General features: G+C 40.4%; 1 protein-coding gene across 3 annotated transcripts in view; it reads right to left on the reverse strand.

Annotated features, from left to right (window-relative positions):
* WDR7 (WD repeat domain 7) overlaps positions 1-19,941 on the reverse strand; it is a 323,814-nt gene that overhangs the window by 255,777 nt on the left and 48,096 nt on the right. For all 3 annotated transcript variants that reach the window (XM_042451351.1, XM_042451350.1, XM_042451352.1), the window contains exons 8-14: positions 17,480-17,625; positions 16,385-16,499; positions 15,317-15,458; positions 13,412-13,660; positions 11,580-11,800; positions 8,163-8,358; positions 6,762-6,976 (exon numbers count right to left, since the gene is read on the reverse strand). In XM_042451351.1, the coding sequence (XP_042307285.1) occupies positions 6,762-6,976; positions 8,163-8,358; positions 11,580-11,800; positions 13,412-13,660; positions 15,317-15,458; positions 16,385-16,499; positions 17,480-17,625 (1,284 nt within the window). The remainder of the gene's footprint in view (positions 1-6,761; positions 6,977-8,162; positions 8,359-11,579; positions 11,801-13,411; positions 13,661-15,316; positions 15,459-16,384; positions 16,500-17,479; positions 17,626-19,941) is intronic.

The following is a 19,941-nucleotide window of genomic DNA, read 5'->3' on the forward strand; positions in this document are numbered from 1 at the left end:
TCCGTTCTGGTAGTCAAGGTCTGCTGTCTCAGCCCAGGATTTCCTCTGCCCCATCCCGGATTCGCCCCTTTTCACTTGCTGCCCCTCACTCCTGGAACCTTCTTCCTCCACAAGCAAGAGCCATCACTTCTTTAACCAGCTTCAAAACGGAGTTGAAAACCATCCTATTCAGAGAAGCCTTCCCAGGCATCGCATAATTGTCGCTTACTATCTGATGTTCTGTTGTTGGCTGTTTATCGATCCATTTCCTGTATTGCTATGTACTGTATATGTATTATCCTACTTGTGAGTATGTATTTTCCCTGGATAATGATTAACCTTCCATTTTGAAGCCAAGCCCTCCCTTCAGTCCATCTGCCTTGGTCCAGGCCTCGGAGGTTGAGAGGAACTGCTGGACCTCTTACCCTTTCCCGTCACCACTCCCTTCTCCTTCTGTGTCATGTCTTTTTAGATTGTAAGCCTGAGGGCAGGGAACCGTCTAACTAAAAAGATTGCATGTACAGCGCTGTGTAAATTTACAGCGCTTCATAAATAAAGGTTAATAATAATAATATAGCCATCAAAAGACTACTTTGAAAGTCAATAGTCTTACCAAGGTTTTCTTAATTGGCTCAAATGTTGGAACTGTCAATCTGTTCAACACTAGATTTCAGTTTCATGTTGGAAGCCTCTGTATAGTTGGCGGAACTTTTAAAGTCACTCCTCTTAAAAATCTTTTACTGTGAGGATGAAATGATGCTTCACCTTCACACTTAATTATTGTGCCCAATACAGCAACCTGCTGTTTTAAGGTATTTGGCCACAAACCTTTATCAACTCACCCTTGTAAAAAGGGTAATATGTCCTTTTATTTGTATTGCATTTATGTCTGTCTGTTTGTGTGTGCACGCGTACGCTGTGTGCCTTCAAATTTCCAGCTCATGGCAACCCTAAGGTGAACCTAACATGGGTTTTCTTGCCAAGAGTTGTTTAGAGTAGGTTTGCCATTGCCTTCCCTGGAAGCTGAGAGCATGTGACTTGCCCAAGGTCACCAGTGGCTTTCATGGCCAAGCGGGAATTGAATCTTGGTCTCCAGAGTCATAGTCCAATGCTCAAACCACTACGCCATGCTGGCTCTCTATTTATGTCTACTTGTGTGATTCACAGCAATTGGAAAACACTTTCCATGTCATACTATATATTCTTTAAGTTGATGGGGTTTTTTGGCCCGGTAGAAACCGCCCAAAAAGGGTGGTCTGCTGACGCCTAGTTTTCTGCTGGGGGAAAACACAGCGTATAAACAGCGCTGTTTTGTCCCAAGAGCAATACTATGGACTTTGGGTGTAGTAAGGCCTCTGGCTCTCAGGAACACAGCCAGAACAAAAGACTTGTCCACAAATTTCTTAAGTTTTCAAAAGCTTTACTGGTTATAACACAAAAAACACAAAATTGTTCTTCTTTTTCTCAATAGTCCTTCCTAAATACCTTGTTCTCTCTTTGGTGGATTTTATCTTTCTTCTTCTGAAGACTATCTTCTTTTGTGGACTTATCTTTTTGTCAAAGGAAAATACACTCTCCAGGTCTGACTTGGCTGAAATCTTACTACACACTGAAACTTAGCTAGAGGGAGACAGCATAAGACCCTGGGATTTCCCACAATCCTTGTCTTTCTTAAAGCTATAGATCTGTATTTTCCCTTCTAAACTAATACATAGAAAACCTAATATAATGTCAACTAAATATATGTCTCAAGAGCATCAAAGATGCTCTGGAGGCATGACAAGCGCAGCTTCCTGTCAGCAGAAAAAGCCCGCAAAAAGCGGATTCTTTTTTGCCGCAGCAGCGGTGTAATGATTGTGCCAGTGGCGCACTTGTTACGTAAGTGCTGTGCGGCGCGTGCAGACGCCGCATGGCACTTACATAACAATGGCGGCTCCCATTTAAACCAGGCACTGCCACTGTTACGCCCTCATCACGTGCAAGGGTTGCACGGCATGTGGGCGCTCTGCCCACCAGGCAACCCTCACACGTGACAAGGGTGCTTTAAAGGCCCATCTGTACTGGGCCTTAGATAACAATATAGTCTCCATCACCGAACCTATACAGTGGTACCTCGGGATACGAAATACCCAGGTTACGAATTTTTCAGGAAACGAAAAAATCCCATAGGGATTTATTGTTTCGGGTTACAAAAGTTTTTTCGGGTTACGAAAAAACTCCGGTGCTATTTTAAATGGAGCCGCGGCAGAGCCGCGGCTTTTTTCCCCATTAGCGCCTATGGGTTTTCGGCTTACGAAGGCTTTTCGGGTTACGAAAGCGGCCGCGGAACGAATTATTTTCGTAACCCGAGGCACCACTGTATAACCACTGTTCTAAATTTTCCTTTCATTGTCCAAACAGTCAGACCCAACCATTTGGGATTTTGATGAATAATAGAGTCCTGTTGTGAAAGATCTGGTCAACTTGGAAGATGCCAGTAATCCTTTTTCTTCTCAACAAATGCAAATGAGAAATCTCCCAGCAGACAATGAGTACTATCAAGCGGACGCTAATCCTCTTTTGCAGACCCTCCCACCCTGAGGCCTGCCATTAGCAACAGAACAAAACACATGCAAATGTCTCCTGCCTTTCCAGATCACACAATATATATATACCCAAGTCCTTTCCAGGCAAGCATTCTCTGAAGATGCCAGCCACAAATGCTGGTGAAACGTCAGGAAGAAACTCTTCTAGAACAGGGCCACATAGCCCCAAAAACCCACAAAAAACTTTCTCTCTCTCTCTCTCTCTCTCTCTCTTTTGACATTCTGACCAACAACAAAAGCCATGGACATTTTGGCCAGTAAGGTGCTGCTAGCACCGCTGTGGTCATAGAATCATAGAGTTGGAAGAGACCACAAGGGCCATCCAGTCCAACCCCCTGCCATGCAGGAACTCTCAATCAAAGCATACTCAACAGATGGCAATCCAGCCTCTGTTTAAAGACCTCCAAGGAAAGAGACTCCACCACTCCCTGAGGGAGTGTGTTGCACTGTCGAACAGCCCTTACTATCAGGAAGTTCCTCCTAAAGTTGAGGTGGAATCTTTTTCCTGCAGTTTGCATCCATTGTTCCAGGTCCTATTCTCTGGGGCAGCAGAAAACAAGCTTGCTCCCTCCTCAATATGACATCCCACCAAATATTTCAACAGGGCTATCGTACTGTATCACTTCTTAATCTTCTCTTCTCCAGGCTAAACATACCCAGCTTCCTAAGGCATTCCTCATAGGACATGGTTTCCAGACCCTTCACCATTTTAGTCGTCCTCCTTTGGACACACTCCAGTTTTTCAACGTCCTTTTTGAATTGTGGTGCCTAGAACTGGACACAATATTCCAGGTGGGGCCTGACTAAAACAGAATAGAGTGGCACTATTACTTTCCTTGATCTAGACTCTATACTTTTATTGATGCAGCCTAAAATCGCATTGGCCTTTTTAGCTGCCACATATCACTGTTAATTCACGTCCAACCTGTGGTCTACTTGGACTCCCAGATCCCTTTCACATGTAATCTCATTCAGCCAGGTGTCCCCCATCCTATATCTGTGCATTTCATTTTTCCGCCCTACATGCAGTACCTTACATTTCTCCGTGTTGAATTTCATTTTGTTAGCTTTGGCCCAGCTTTCTAGTCTATTCAAGTCATTTTGAATTTTGATCCTATTCTCTGGTGTATTAGTTACTCCTCCTAATTTGGTGTCATCTGCAAATTTGATAAGTATGCCCCCAATTCTGTCACACAAGTCATTGATAAAGATGTTGAATAACACTGGGCCCAGGGCAGAGCCCTGTGGGATCCCACTGGTCACTTCTCTCCAGGATGAAAAGGTCCTTTCCTTACAAATTTTGCCAATATTCTTTGTATTATTAGTATCGGATGGAAAGCATACAAGATTCCCTGAGGTCATGGCAACTCAGTGCATTGTGTTCTTCTGAATCTTTGCTTCCATCATGAGAAAAGTTCCTTTTTAGTTTGACTTATTCATGACTGTAGTAAATTTCAGTTTAAAATGGCCCTAAGTTGTCATATAGACTGTTGACTATTTCCTGTATCGGGGACTGTTTCCCCTGCTAGATCTTGTATCTGGTTAAATACCGGTAATCAACCTCTATATTTAATGTGCCTTTTAGGTAGACTGCTGTAATTGAATTTGTCATTCTTTCCTCCCACCACAGAACTGGATCAGCTTTTCTCATTAGCAGTGTCAATCTGGCTCCTCCTTGTTTGCAAATATAGGCCCTTATTGTTATACTGTCCATTGTTATCTGGACATTTTGATGTTTCACTACTCATTCCAATACTTGCCTAATGAACTGCCTTCAGTTATAGGTAATTTATATTCCTCCTCAGATCCATTCCTGCCCAGTTTCCCTAGACAGAACAGCCTTTGCCTTGTGCTCCCCAACCAGACTTGCATTCATTTTCACTACTGTTCACTCTTGTGTGCGAACAGAACACCTCCTGACAGGCTATTCCCTTGATTCCACCACTGTAAATCCTCTTTTGCTACTGAAGCTAGATAGTGAAGATTGTGAGCAATTGACGTTTGGTGTGCTCTTAAACGTTCTTGCAGACTTCTTGCATGCAATTTCACTCACAGTACCAACTGTACTGTTGATATTAATAAACACATCACTATTGCCAACTGCAATGCCCATTGACTTTTTGTCCTGAAGAAACATTATCTCCTCCCTTATTTCTTATTTCCTTTCCTGAGAAAAAACATGCTTCTTTTCTCTGAAGATGCCAGCCACAGCTGCTGGCAAAACATTGAGAATAAACTCTTCTAGAACACGGTCTCGTGGCCCAAAAAATCCACAGACAAAAAAAAATAAATCTATGGATGCTGGCCATGAAAGCCTTCAACTTCACATGCTCCCTTTCCTCATATGTATTTGAGCTCCCAAATGAACAAGAGTATTTGCTGGAATCGATAAGTATTTTTGAAATTTATAAGAAAATCACAATTCTGAAGTATTTGTACAGTCTGTTCTGTACCAAATTGTACCTTGTTTCTGCATCCAGCTTTCAGAAAGATGTTGTCCAAGTAAATGAAAAGTTAAATACCTTTCCCCCTGAGATATACTATCAAAAGCACTAATACCTTTGCAAACACCCTTGGTGCTGATACCAGACTAAAAGGGAGAGGTGTGAATGGAAAATGAGACTGTTGGAATTGAAAACTCAGGTACTGTCTACAGTTTGAAGCCATAGGTATATGAAAATATGCCTCTTTAAATCTATCGAAAACCATCCAATCGTTGATTGTTCCTCGTCATCTGAAGGGTTTCTATTTTGGAATGGAAAGATATCTGCTTTCTGCTCTCTGTGCAGAAACCATTTTGTACCCCAGTTACAACCTTTATTACCCACTTGTCTTCCCACAGAAAACCAAACTGCAGAAGCATTCCCCCTACCAAAATCTTAGTCTTATCAGAACTATCAACAATCACTTCTATTGGGTTGGTTTGCCCCTCTTTTTGCTTTGTTGGCAGACCAGTCTCTTTTGGTTGATATCTACTCTACCACACTGTGGTCTTCCATACCTAAAATCACTCTGTCTCAAAACTTCTACCACATCAAAAGGAATGGAAAAGTCCTCTATTCTTCATTCTATTTTCCTCTTTTGTACTGATGATATTACTTGTTTTTATCCTTACATTCTATTAATATCTTTTCTAAAGCCTTTTCTCCAAAAAGAAATTGCCCAGTAAAAGACATATAGGCCATATTTGACCTGATCTGCTTCCAACTGCCTCAACCAGATTGATCATCTAGCTACTGTTGTAGCAATTATACTACAATCTGCAAAAACAGCTGAATCAAGAGCCACATCTGCAACAAACTGCAGAGCTTTCTGATTTTTTGAACTGCTCTTATTAAAACATGTTTATCAATTTCTGTGGTCTCTCATTTATCTTGTGTCCACAATACCGCCACTCTTGCAAACATTGAGACAGCAACTGAAGATCCAGTTGCCAATGTGGATGCCTCATGTGATCTTTCCAGCACCTCCTCCATTCCCATGCACATCCATATCTCTTAGATTTGTAGCTCCTTCCTTAGGAGCTTTTGGCGGGATATAGACCGCCAATTTGGGGCGGTCTGGCCCCGCCCCTTTCCCCGCTGGAGCGGGGCCTCAGCAGTCAGAACGGCAGCCGCTGAAGCCCTGATCCGCCGCTTTTCGGGCTGCGGGGAAGCGGCAAAAGGCCGCTTCCCCGCAGCCAGAAAAGGGGTGTCCCTGGGGCTTCAAGCCCCAAGGACTCCCGCGGCGGCGGGGAGCTTCTCGGCCATAGTGTGAGAAATCAATACAGAAATTGAGGCATCAGCCAGTGGGACTTTAAGGTACTCCATGCCACCTCTCTTATAGGTGTTCTATGGAACAAAATAATGACCAAAATCCAGACTACAGTATCTGCTTCTTATGCAAGATACTGAATTCACCTATGAGAGAAGATAGGTTTAGCTTTTGACATAAATCAAAGGCTGATAAGTAAAGGAGGGAAGGGGATGGAGATTAAACACTCCATTGAGGCATATTACTATAGTCAAAGCAAAATTTGGCTAGGAAGAAGGGAACAGGATGGCGCATGAATGTATTGTATGTCTGCAGCCATAGCCATGGGTTCTTTGCAAAACACAGGTACTTCCTTCGTACAGAAAAAGTGACAATGCCAGGTTATTTCAGGAAGAAATATGAATGAGATGCAATTGAACAGATTGTTTAAGGGAGAAAACTTACTTTGTCAGATGAATCGGAAGCGAGGAGGTTTGTGGCAAGAGTCTGAAGTTTTTGGTGGGCCATATTCTTTAGTGCAGCAAGGCTGCGCCTGGTCATTGCCTGTTTTAAGTTGACAGCAGGATGACTAAGGGAATCAACTGCAGCAGGCACAGCCTCATCACAAGCATTTAGGATCTCAACAGCTGTTATTCCCATTACACAGCGGTCAAGTGCCCCTTGAAAAGATACAGGGAAACTATGAAGAACACTTGCTATAAGAGAAATAAATTCAAATTTTACAAAATTTGCAACTCAGTGATGTTCTATCACCATTTCATAGAGGAGTAAGTTAACTTCTCTGCATTCAAGAACTTGTCATGGGCTCTTCCAAAATGAAAATGAACATCTGTGTAAGGGTGCATGACACTGGCATAAGTTTGTACTGTAGAAATGAACACTGACAGAAGGAACATAAGAATTCTCTCATCTATACCACCGAATGGCATATCCCTAGTTATTCAAAAAGCTACACCAATACCCCAGGGTGCAATGGGTCAGAAAACCTATTTCACTGATGACCATCCATTCACATAACTATGCATTTTAGCAGTTTAAAAAAAAAACTAACTCTGTTTCCTGCTTCTTGATCTTAAACAGTTACTAAATACTACAGAGATAGCTTATATTTTCTTCTGAAGTACAATTAGCCCTCTATATCCATAGGCTTTTTATCCAAAGATTCAACCATCCATGGCTTGAAAATATTCTAAAAATATATAAATTCCAAAAGGAAACTTTGATTTTGCCATTTTATATAAGGGTCACCATTGTGCTATCCCACTGCAGTTTTAAAAAATAAAAGTTTATGGATGGTAAAAAGGAACAAACATTACATATATGACAAACAGAAACAAACATCATCATTACACAACAAAAATAAAGTGACTCCCTGGAGCTCTTTCTGATCTTCAGCAACTCTAGGGTTCTTCCCCCAGTCTCTTAACAAATCATGAAACTTAAGTTTAAAGACACAGAAAACAAATTAGCCTCAAAATTGGCACTAAAGTGAAAATTAACACTATCCCACTGTATTTAATGGGACTTGAGCATGTTGGTATCCACAGTGGTTCCTGAAACTGAAACCCAGTGGATACCAAGGGACCACTGTAAAATTAGTAATGAAATTAAAGGTAAAGCATTAACATTTTAATTATTCCCCTTCTATCACACACTGAAATTCCAAATAAACCCAACAGCATAGTTAGATTGCAGAGATATTTCTAAAAGAAGATTTCTTCAACAGAATAACACTAAAGTGATAGTCCCTTCATAAATGTTAAGATGAGGGAGTATTCAATCATCCTCCACTTTATCAGACATTATCTGGACGTATTAAGACATTTCTTACATAGCTGAGCTTACCAGTATCCATTTGCCATACATATACAGAACCATCTGAGCAGCCAACAACTAGGTAGTCATCTGATGGTCTCCATTTTATGACTTGAATAGGAAAGAGGTGCCGGGAAGCTAACATTATGCACTTCTTTTCTCGCAAACTCAAAAGTCCTACTGAGTGATCACTGGCAACAGAGCAAACACAGTGCTGAACTCTTGACTGAAAAAGGGAAAAAAGTATCAGTATATTATTTTAATTGTAAATATATCAGATCATTGCAATGAACGTACAGGTTATCTAAAACAAAAGGCTGGAAACCTTGGGGAACCCTCAAATATTTCAGCAGGTGGGAAATAAAATATTCTAATTACTGTAGTCAAAACAATATACTGTAAACCCAAAAATTTCGGTTTAACAGTTGTAGATTACATCCAGCTTTAGTTTTCCTGTGCACTAGCTTATGCTGTTAAAGTGCAAACAGCAACTTGTACTATTTCAACTGAAAAACCACCTTATGCTTGGCTATGGCCCACTTCCTAGGAAAATGGGACACTGGTCTCAACCAAATCAAACTACTGGATCTTTTTCCTTAGTATGGACTTTTCCAGCTCTCCTTGAAGATGCCAGGGACTTCACGCATCCAAAGCATGCATTCTACCTTGAGTTTCCACTGTGCATTTGGGAAGCTCATATTCACTCATTTTAGAAATACAGTGAGCCCTCTACATTTGCTGGAGTTAGGGGCACAGGATCCCCATTGAAGTGGAAAAACACAAATAAAAAAGCACTATTTCTTTATCTGAGAGAACACCTCTATAGGAATCCCTAGGTCCTCCAGCACATTCTATAGTCAACATCTACTAGATGTTGACCATAAAATTGCACTGGAGGGCCTGCAAATGCCTAAAGTGTTCTCTCTAGGAATCTCTAGATCCTCCAGCACACTTTCAGGTGGACATTTACCAGAGAGTTGTGCTGGATGACCTAGAGGTTACTAGAGAGAACATATTAATCAAATCCATGAATAATCAAATCCATCAAAGTCAAAGCCACAAATATGGAGGGCTGACTGTATATAATCGCTTAATACAAGAAATGTACATATGCAGAAGCAGAATGGAGCTCAGCAGTGCTAAAGAATGGGACTTTATGCAAAATCCTATGGTTAGGCAGTACAATACATGCTCTCAATTGGCAAAGTAGAGAGCGGACATACAATATTGCAATCAACTATGCATCTATGCTTATATATTTTGAAAAGGGTTTTATTCATGTATGGAAGTATGGTGGTACTTAAGTAATTCCTGATCTGTTCTACACAGGGATGGAAGGAAGGGTCACTATATAGTGCTCTTAAGAACTTCCAGCATATGAATCTTTCAAACATATGCTTCTTCCATCAACAACTAAAGGAAGATTTTTATCAAAATATTTGGGAAGTATACACAGATTAGCATATGTACATGCCTTAACTCTACGTGTGTGTAGCCCCACACATGCAATTCCATATCCTCCTTCTGCCCAACAGCTGTCAATCCCCATGAGGGCTTCTGTTGCTATGGTTTACTGGTGAGTAAGGAAAGGGGTCTCTTCCAGCTCCACAATTCTGTGAAAAGCAACTGCTAGCAGAATTACCAGAGATCCCCTACATTAATGATAGCATTAATCCTTTCATACGCAATGGGGTGGAATGCTGGTTTTGCTGCTTGAATGTTGATTTTTCTTTGGAATGCTTCTACTATGCTCAAATTTAGGGTTGGATGTTTAAATGGAAATGTAGTTGCCATCATGCATTTTACAGAGATTTTTAATATGCACTATTTATGAATGGGGTTTCCCAAGACTGCCTCATTACAAGAAGGAGGGAGGTCAAAAAAGGAAGACCTCCTGATACTTTGGATTATATCTCTACTTTCTTAAAAATAAGAGCATTAATTTGTGCAAGACTAAATTTGACTTCAAGCTCTAAATATTTAACCATCTTGCATGGCTCATCTGTGTACAGTCAAACATGTTTTGGGATAAGGATTTTGTTCCCCCACTAAACTTGTTAAGAAATTATAGATTATTAGAAATAAATCACAATCAGTATCTGAGTCCAACTTGGATATTGGATGGATATTGATGTTCCAGATCCAAAGTCTGTACAGAATAGATGACAACTATGGTCAAACCAAAAAATGTGCTATGGGTTGGAAAGGCAGGTTGGCTTGTTGAGCTGGATCAACACCATGATAATCAAAGACTGCAATTGAGATGGACTCAGTACTGAAACTAGTTGCTGCCGTGGGATTTTTTGAGAAGAAATCAGGATTGACGACTGTCTGTTGTAGAGCTGACACTGGATTTTTTTCAGAAGATCTTGCCATAGCAGCAGACTTCTCTGGAGGTCTCACTGTGAGAGTGCATATTTAAAGACAGGATGCTTGTTCCTTATAGGCAGCAAGTGTCCAGAGAAACAGTTTATTGTAAGTGAAGCAGGTACAGGCACAAGTAATCCAGGAAGATGAAGAGGGTACAGGGGCAGAGTCTCAGCCAATCCAGGAGTTCTTGTACAAAGTTTAGATAATCAAAGCCAGGTAGGGATAAGATAATTAATTGTTAAACATAACTAATCCAGAGATCAAGAATCCCAAGAAACACACAAACATGGACAGCACTGCCAATCAAAGAGACTGAGAGAAATAAGGAGACCCAGAAGCTATTGGGAGATTTCTAGGTGGCAGCCTTAGGAGGCCAGGAGCTTGGTGAGTCAGTGTTTCCTTTTTAACAGATGTTTACTTCTTTGAAGGTTCTCCTCTTTGCCAGACTTGAAAGGAAGGGAGGGGGCTCTTCAGTGCTGCTGAAGAAAGCCTATCAGCTGCTTCATCCACCAAGTGCTCAGATTTAGGGTTGAAACTGTCATCTAGAGCCAGAAACACCTGACAATTCAGCTTCTCTGTCCAGATTCTTCAGGTTCCAGAGGGTGTTTTGATACAGGAACAGATGTATTTAAGAAGAAAGCATGTCCTAGTCTTGCAGTCAAAAATAATAAAAAGGTAATGTAAAAATTGAAGGAATGCACAAAGACAGAATGCTCAGAAGAATGACAAACACTGAGGTTCCTAATCTTACTTGCTGCTACTGCAGCAAACAAAAATGAATTGAGGGAACTGGTGAGAGCAGTGCTTACAGATATGCAGTAGGTAGGTGGGACTCCTGCCAACACTCTTTACTCAGTACTAGAAAATTCAAATTAGCTCTGCACAGACACAGAACTAACCCATACGTGAGGAGCACAGAGACCATAAAGAACCACTACCAGATAAACTGTTGTGGCTTTGTTACTATTAACCACTTAATTAAGCCCTCCTTTAAGTCCAATTGTCAAGACTTACAGCAAGACACAACTATGTCCTGATTAGTGAGAACATGATACAGAAGGCCACTGATCAACTTACGCTGCAGTTTTCTGGAGGGACCAACAGTTGTGTAATTTCTCCACCATGCACGCAGAAAATGTGCTTCATTTCTCCAGAAAAGATGTCCCAGATGATAACTGAAAAATCTACACCACCTGAGACTAAGTATCTTTGGTCATAACGAGAGGAAACCTGATGAGGATACAGCAAACAGGTGACTTTGTTCCGATGACCCCGCAAAGTTCTATGAGGTGGCCAACCTAAGAAATTATGGTGGAAGGGGATATAAAGACAGCAGACACAATGAGTATGATAATGTCAGTATTAGGGGGGAAAACAAAAAATAGTGAATGTCTGCACATTTGTGTACGGATATTTACATACATTTAAAATAGCCTGAGTTCTACCACATGCCGCAGGCACCATTTTGGCGCATCACCGTTTACATGGCACGCATGACAATGACATGCCTCATGCCCCACGTTCAAACACCGCAGCACAAAGAACGTCACAGCACCACTCCAGGGCACTTGTGGCGCCTCGGTAGCAGCAGAGAAAGGAGCCGTGTTTCACATCTTCTTTTTCAGGGTGCATTGTTGATGCGCCGTTTGGTTGTACAGCCCCGTAGGCCAATTATTTATCCTGCTCTAACTGAATTAGTTGAAATTGTAAAATGATTGCATGTAGCCATTATTTGAAAGAGCTAGTATTATTTAAAATTATTTACTTTCAGATTTTCCTAAAAGTGCCTATTTAGACCATTTCTGAATGACACTAGAAAGCAAAAGAGGACTTTTGAAAAACTGAAAATACATTTGTCAGAGGGTGGACGATGGGGAAGAGGTGGGTTGGGGTCCCGCTACTGAAGATGACAGGCCGAAGGACCCAGGAGAAGCCAAGGAGGAAAGGGCTCAAGTGGCTACAGCTGGCGCCAGAGCGGAGGCCGGGGACACGGGGACGCCAGGGGGTAGAAAAGGACCGGAAGAGGGCGCCCAAGGGGAGAGAGGGGCGGAGGCGTGGATAAGCAAGGCGAAGGGTGAGACCAGGTACGAGGGAGAAGTGGAGGCCAAGGTGTGGGACGCATGGTCAGCCGAAGTGAACCAGCGCTACCTACGCGGACGCAGGGAGGCGACCTACTGCTGCGAAGACTGAGGCCGCCTGCTCTAAAGCTGCTTCGCAGAGCGAGTCAACCCACTGGCTCTGGAAGAGCCCAACAAACCTTTCCAGGCCCGGCCCGTGTTGCACCCAGGGCCCTGTCTCTTGTGGGATATCAGGGGTCGGTGTTGGCCTGCGTCTAGGGGTAAGAGGGTCCCGGTAGCCTGGAGTGAAGTACCCCGGAAGGAAGAGCTGTCTGACGGAGAGGACTAACTGTCGGAGGGTGGAAGGTTGTACCAGTTTGGAGGGAGGTATCTGAGTTAAGTTGAAGTTGTATTGCACGAGTTGTTCCCCGTTTAATTAAAGAGCACTGAGCATCAAGTGGACTCCTAGTTTTCTGTGCTATGGACCGCCAGACAGCGGCCGCTGCTGGGGCCACACCCAAGGGCCCGGTGACAACATTATGGTCGGTATAGGACTTTCACTGAATTTAGCAATACAGAAAACACTAATAGAGGACTCCTCACATATATTCTTTAGCTAAAAAATATTTTCTGTATTGCTAAATTAAGAATGAATTTAGAATGAATAATACAGAATGAAAGAATGGCTACATACAATCATTTTAGAATTTCAACAAATTCAGTTAGACCCTCTTAAGTGAAAACAAATACATTCTAATATGTTTTTCAAAAATCAGTTGAACAAGAACATACCTACCCTTTCAGATTCAATCATAACCTCTCCTATGCAATTTAAAACAACAATTCACACACCTCTTCTGCGCATGTGCTCATCTTGCAAGAGCTGGACTATAGCCGTTTGAGTTGCTGGTACAATGACAATGCTTCCATCTTCACGGCCACAAACTAGTCGTCCATGTGATGGAATATACACACTTGCTGTCACTTTAAGTGGCTCATCACTACTTGGCATAAAGCTCAGCTGATCTATAATCCCAGCAGGGCGAGGAACAAGTTTGCTGAATGCTTCTTGTAGAGAAGTAGATGTCGTTACTTTTAATCCTTATTTTTAAAACAAAAATGAAAAAAGTAAAACAGTCAGGAAAAAAGCACAGGGGGAGTACAACTTTCCAGTAAATCCAGTCCTACACATATAGCATTGTTGTAAATGGTCTCTGCTCTGTTGCTTATACAGTTAGGATGGATCACTTCTAGATAGCTAATCAGAGAAACTTTCCACTTTAAACTTTACAAACAGCTATTTCAACCCTCTTTTTTTACAACAAGCTACCAATACATGAAGGCAGATAGGCTAGTAAAAGTATCTGTGGACTAGCAGCTCCTGTTAACTAATTTTTAAGATTCTATAATGTCGCTAAAACTGACATCATGATAGTTATGTCATCACAGACTCCTTTTATACAGTTGACCTTGCCTATCCACAGATTCTTTATCCATGCATCCCACCATGCATTCGACCATCCATACATCCCACAATTTAAAAAATATATGTAAATTCCAAAAAGCAAACCTTGATTTTGCCATTTTATATAAAGGGACACCATTTTACTATGCCATTGTATTTAATAGGACTTGAACATCCATGGATTCTGGTATCCACTAAGGGTTCTGGAACCTGAACTCGACATCTAAATACGTATATATGGTAAGTAAGGAACAAAGGTTTCTAATGTCACTAAATAAATTCATCGTCTCATTTATGTCAGAATAATCCATATTACTTTTGTGTTGTTTTATGACAACTTGTTTTGCACATTCTTCTGCATGTAATTTTCATATCTCTATTCCTTCTGGCCCTTCTGTGATTTCAATACCCCACTCACAGAGTTCATCTAAAGGTAAAAGTCTGTGTTCCGATAGCTGGATTGGACAAAAATGTTTCATTATTATACTTTTTATCAAATTAAGCTGCAGTACACAAAACCTAATGACAAATGCACCATGTTGTCTTTGATTTTCCACGAGATGTGGTATTGTTTCTGATGCAATAGACGAACATGACTATATGACCCTGTTTATTTTGTATATGCTTGCTTCTCTGAAAGAAGCATGGTTCTTGGCGTTCTTAAAGATCAACGAATGAAGTTGTTTGCCTCTGCTTCAAAATGGGAGGTTTTTACAAAGTTAAAATCCTATTTAGATTTTTAAAAAGATAAAGCTGAATTAATAGTTCCTCATCCAAACTTATGTTAGTTTGCAGTTGTTGTTTTTTAAAAAAAATAGTTTTAGCCAATTCTAGCCCATTTTAAAGTTCATATAGATGTTAATAGAGTTCAGACTGGTTTCTTCTTGGTTTTGATTCACTATGGCACACAGCATTTCCTTGGCTTCAGAATGAGTTATTTATCTTTTATTCCCACGTTATCTATTTCCCCTCCACCGTTGAGGGCACATATTGTATTCAAGGGTAGGCTATCTAGAGCATCTGAGGAAGCAGGTGATTGTTCATGACAATTTCCCCAATTTTATTGTGTCCCAGGATCTTTTGTAGTCCTACTTGTTTTGCGAGTTTAGTAGTAAGGAAGATGTGACTGGAGATGGAAAAATATCTGGTTACAGACACAAAAATGCATGGTAGTAATACACATCAAACTGCTGATTAGATATGCAGGGCTTTGATTATAGAAGGAACTATCCTTAGAAGATAAAGGCTTATTCTAAACCATGTTTTAAATAAGTAAATTGTGAAGTGGCTACCTTCTGTCACATTTTGTTGACCAAGGGTATCTGGTATACTCCAAATGCTGAGCCTTCCTGAGGAGTCTCCCTGGATTAGCAATTTATGGAAACACTCCCTGCGGCCATAGAAGAATCGAGTAACAGGAGGGCAGATTAATAACTGTAAAATAAGAGATGCAACTGAAAAGCCTGAGGGGCAAATAGCAATAGATCACAACCTTCCCCAGCAGGATCCCAGTACAGGTTGAGTCTCCTTGGCCTGTTACAGACAGGCCAAAATAAAGCTGCTTTGAGTCACTTTGGAGGTATGGTATTTCAATGATGCATGCGTTCTAAGAGTCCAAAAGCCGCACCAAAGCCATGCTCCAGTCCTAAGGACTGGAGTGCAGCTTTAGTGTGGCTTTTGGACTTGTAGGAGTTATGCATCATTGAAATACCATACCTCCAAAGTGACTCGAAGAAGCTTTATTTTGGCCTGTCTGTAACAGGCCCTTTACACTTAAAATGAAAACTTTTTTCATGGATGGCTGAAATATTGTAGTCACATCTTTTCTTTCTAATGGTTCAATGTACACAAATTTTGTTTCATGCACTAAATTATTAAAAATATTGTAGAAAAATATCTTTGGGCTATGTGTATAAGATGTATATAAAACATAAATGAATTTTATATTTAGATTTGAGGCCCATTTTCAACATATCTCATTATGTGCATATATGTGAATATAGGTATTCCAAAATCCAAAACACTTTTTGCCACAAGCATTTTGTATTAAGTGAGCCTCAACCTGTATGACCAGATAGTAGTATAGCCTAGAACCCCGCTTAAATACATACTGCAAATTAGTAAAGGTAAAATACATGGTTAAATGCAGATATAATCTGACTAATTATGAACAGAACTTTTAAACTTCCTATTAACAATATGTCATCTGTACAATGTAAAGAGAAAAAAATCAAACCATAAAATACTAAAGTGCACACAATTAACAAGTTAAATGGAATTAAAATAAAACTAGCAACAATGTCCAACCTCTAAAAAGGACACACTTCCTTCTTAACAATGTAGTAGTTACAATGCCTTACCCGTTTATCTTCTTTTTCCACTGCTCTCTCTACAACACAGTGGAGCTGAGGAGGATTTAGATTTTCAACAACTTTTCCAACATCACTGCGAAATGAATCGCTAGCTGGCAAACAACTGGAGGATAAAAAGCCACAAAAATAGTATCTAACAGCTCACACAGGGACTGCATAAAAGCTCACATAAAGTTTACAAGTTCTAATAACTCTAAAATTACAGTCTCAGTATACATATGTTGGCAGAGAACCAAACAGCTAGCTGTGAGCAAAAAGTATTTAATTCATGTAAAATTTACTTAACACTCTAACTCTTGTGCAGCTCTGGTTTAGGGAACCTATACAAAGGATATCAAAAATCTGGTGGAAGAAGTAAAACGGCTCTCATCTTTGGATTCAGAAAACTAAATATGCAATTCCATTTCTGCAGTGATATTTGAGCCTTCCTCCATTATTGCATGAACAAGTCACCACAAAAATTAGAGGATTATCCGTTAATAAACCACTCTGATATTTCAGTAATTCTTTAGGAACTGGTTTGTTCAATTAGGCTTACATAAGTGGGTAAGAGGTGGAAATGACATGTGTACGTTCTGGGCTGCAGCAAGTCCCTATAGTTCATCCACCTAGACCTTGTATTTAAAAAGCTACTTCTTATGAGGAAATTAATATCAAGAGAAACCACAGGGGTTAATCACATATATATTACTGGGTAAAGAAGAGCTTTCCTTATAACATTTATAAATGTCATGCCATGGTTCTTTCAGCTTAATTAATATATTCAGATTTCACTGGGCACTATGAGAAGAATCCTGCCCCAGTCAAGATTTGCACGTTCCCTTTCCACTCTCCTAATTCATATACTGTATGTAAGATCTAAATGAAAATATTCAAAGTATCCAGTTTCCTAAGCTGTCCAGATTCATGGAACCATAATTCACTCTAACAAACCAAGATCTATGATTTCATATCCTGCATTTTTACCATCAGTTATCTCCATTTAAAAAAAAAAAAAACAATATCCCCCCATACCCCCCAAAAAATAAAAAAAATAAAGGTTAAATGTTTTATCTTTGCTCTATCATAAATAATTCTGTATACCTGGCTGGTAATTTATAGATAAGACTTTGACCATCTTCTGTCCATATGATCACTTTATCTGCTGATACAAAATCACCTCCTGTCCAGGTCTGCCCATTCTCACTGGGAACTGAACATAACAGGGAATAATCTCCAGCATCAAAGACCTAAAGGAAAATTATTACAGAATAGAACCCAATTAGCATAAAGTTTTCCAGTATCTAAATAACTAACCATTCAAAATATACAATCTTTTCTGCACTTAGATATTCTAAATAAACTAATAAACCCTCTAATATGGTCAGAAATGCTCTTGTCATGCAGTTACTTAAAGTATTATTTTATTAAATCATTTATTGGTATATCCATTTTAAAAAACTCAAAATAGTTTGCAATAGCTTTAGAATACTTAGCAAACTGTAAAAAAACACTAGAGGCTAAATACAACATTAGTCCTACTTAAAATAAATTCAACAAATAAATTGGTGAAACTATCACTAATTTAATAACTGACTTAGAAATTTCTAATCTATTTAAATAATAGGAATGTGAAGAGAAACTGGAAGATAGTTTGCTCCTACAAGGAAATAGGTTGTGACAACACAGCAGCTCTGCATACATTGTTTAGTGGTATACCACTCAGGAAAGCAGAAGAAACATCTACCACTCTGGTGGAAAGTGCTCAGATTCAAACAGATGGTTCTTTTTTTAGCTAGTTTGTAGGCAAAGTGAATTGGTGAAGCCATCTTCTTCGAGGAGTGCTGTGACAGTTGACCTAGCTTTGAATCCAAGTAGCAAACAAATCTGGAATTCTTTCTCAAATTAAACATTCAATCAACATGAAAGGCAAGGGCTCTATAAACACCAAGACCCTAGAGCTTGTCTGAAATCAGAGATCTTCAGGAATTCTGCAGGAATGCTGGCAAAACTGAGTCAAGTGAAAATGAAGGCATGACCTTTAGAAGAAATGGCATGTTGGGATGGAGGACAACCTTGTCTCAATAAAAATTCTGGTAAGGTTGATCAAATCAGTGCACACAGCTCTCCAGCTCTCCACTCCTAGGTGATGCAACAAAGAAAGCAGTTTTCCAGTTAAGTAACCTGAGATCTCAGGATGTCATCAGTTTGAAAAGCTTCCTGGATAACTGTGACAGTACACATAAAAATTCATCAGTAATACCTTTATTGGCCAACCAAAATTTCCTGGACTTTGAAAATCTCCCTATTGCTGCATGGCCAGGAGGAAGAGCCTGCCTACAAAAGATATCCTTCCCAACATACCATCTTTACTAAGGGTTGAAACAACATACAGGCATCTGACTAACATGCCCAATTGTTTTTTGTTTTGTTTTCCTCCAGTTTGATTTGTAACATCTTGCCTGATGAAGAAGTCTATGGAGCTTCAAAAGCTTGCAACAAGTATATTGTGCATTTTGGTTAACCAATAAATATATCACTGATGGATTTTTGTTTGGATTTGTTAAATGGCCAACACAGCTACCCCTGCATGGGACAGTACACATTATAGACTTCAGGCCAGAGTCAGACCAGACACTGGAAGATGGAGATTTCTGCACCTCTTCAAAAACCTCTTAACCAATAGGTCTTGGAAGCAGTAAAGGTGATTGGAAAGGTAGAAGTGAGAGAAAATGGCTGTGAGGTAGCACTTCAGCTACGACAGAGAGAGACCCAAATTCAAATGAGACAGGAAGGATTCAAGGATTAAATTCAAGCTCGGGATGGAGAGAGGTGTCCCGATGAAAGAAACAACAAAAACCTGTTCCACTCCATGATAACTGTCATCCTTCAGCCTGTGAGGGAGTGAACAGGCAGGCCCAACTCCATCAGGCATTGCCTGAAGAAGAAGAAGAACCCTCCCTCCAATCCACCTGCCTTTGTCCAGGACTCAGAGGGAGAGAATAACCACTGGACCTCATCCCCTTTCCCACCACCATTCCCTTCTCCTTTTGTGTCATGACTTTTAGATTGTAAGCCTGAGGGCAGGGAACCATCTAATTAAAAATAATAATTGTAAGCCACTCTGATAGCCTTTAGGGCTGAAGGCAGGGTATAAATACCATAATAAATACATACATACATACATACAACCTCTGCACTGAAGACTTGTGTGCAGCTTCAATAATGGCCAAATAGTATCAGGCAGCATTATTAAGGATGGATCCTCCACATAGTCAGTTGTAAGTCAGAGTTATGAATTTGTCCGTCATGAATGTGCATGTCGGGATGGAGAGAGGTAGATGAAGAAGCAGCGTGAACCACAACTGTCTTGGCCACCAAGGCATTATCAGAATAGCATCTGTTTCATTTGACCATAGCTTTGAAACTACCCTGGTGATTAGAGGGACAGGTGAAAATGCATACACCAGGGGTTCACTCCAACGGCAGAAGAAGGTGTTGCCTAGTGATCCATTCTGACAAGTTGTGAAGCAATACTGGCAACACTGTTTCTTCAGCAGACTTGC

The sequence above is a fragment of the Sceloporus undulatus genome, chromosome 2, assembly GCF_019175285.1.
Source record: "Sceloporus undulatus isolate JIND9_A2432 ecotype Alabama chromosome 2, SceUnd_v1.1, whole genome shotgun sequence".
Taxonomy (NCBI): Eukaryota; Metazoa; Chordata; class Lepidosauria; order Squamata; family Phrynosomatidae; genus Sceloporus; species Sceloporus undulatus.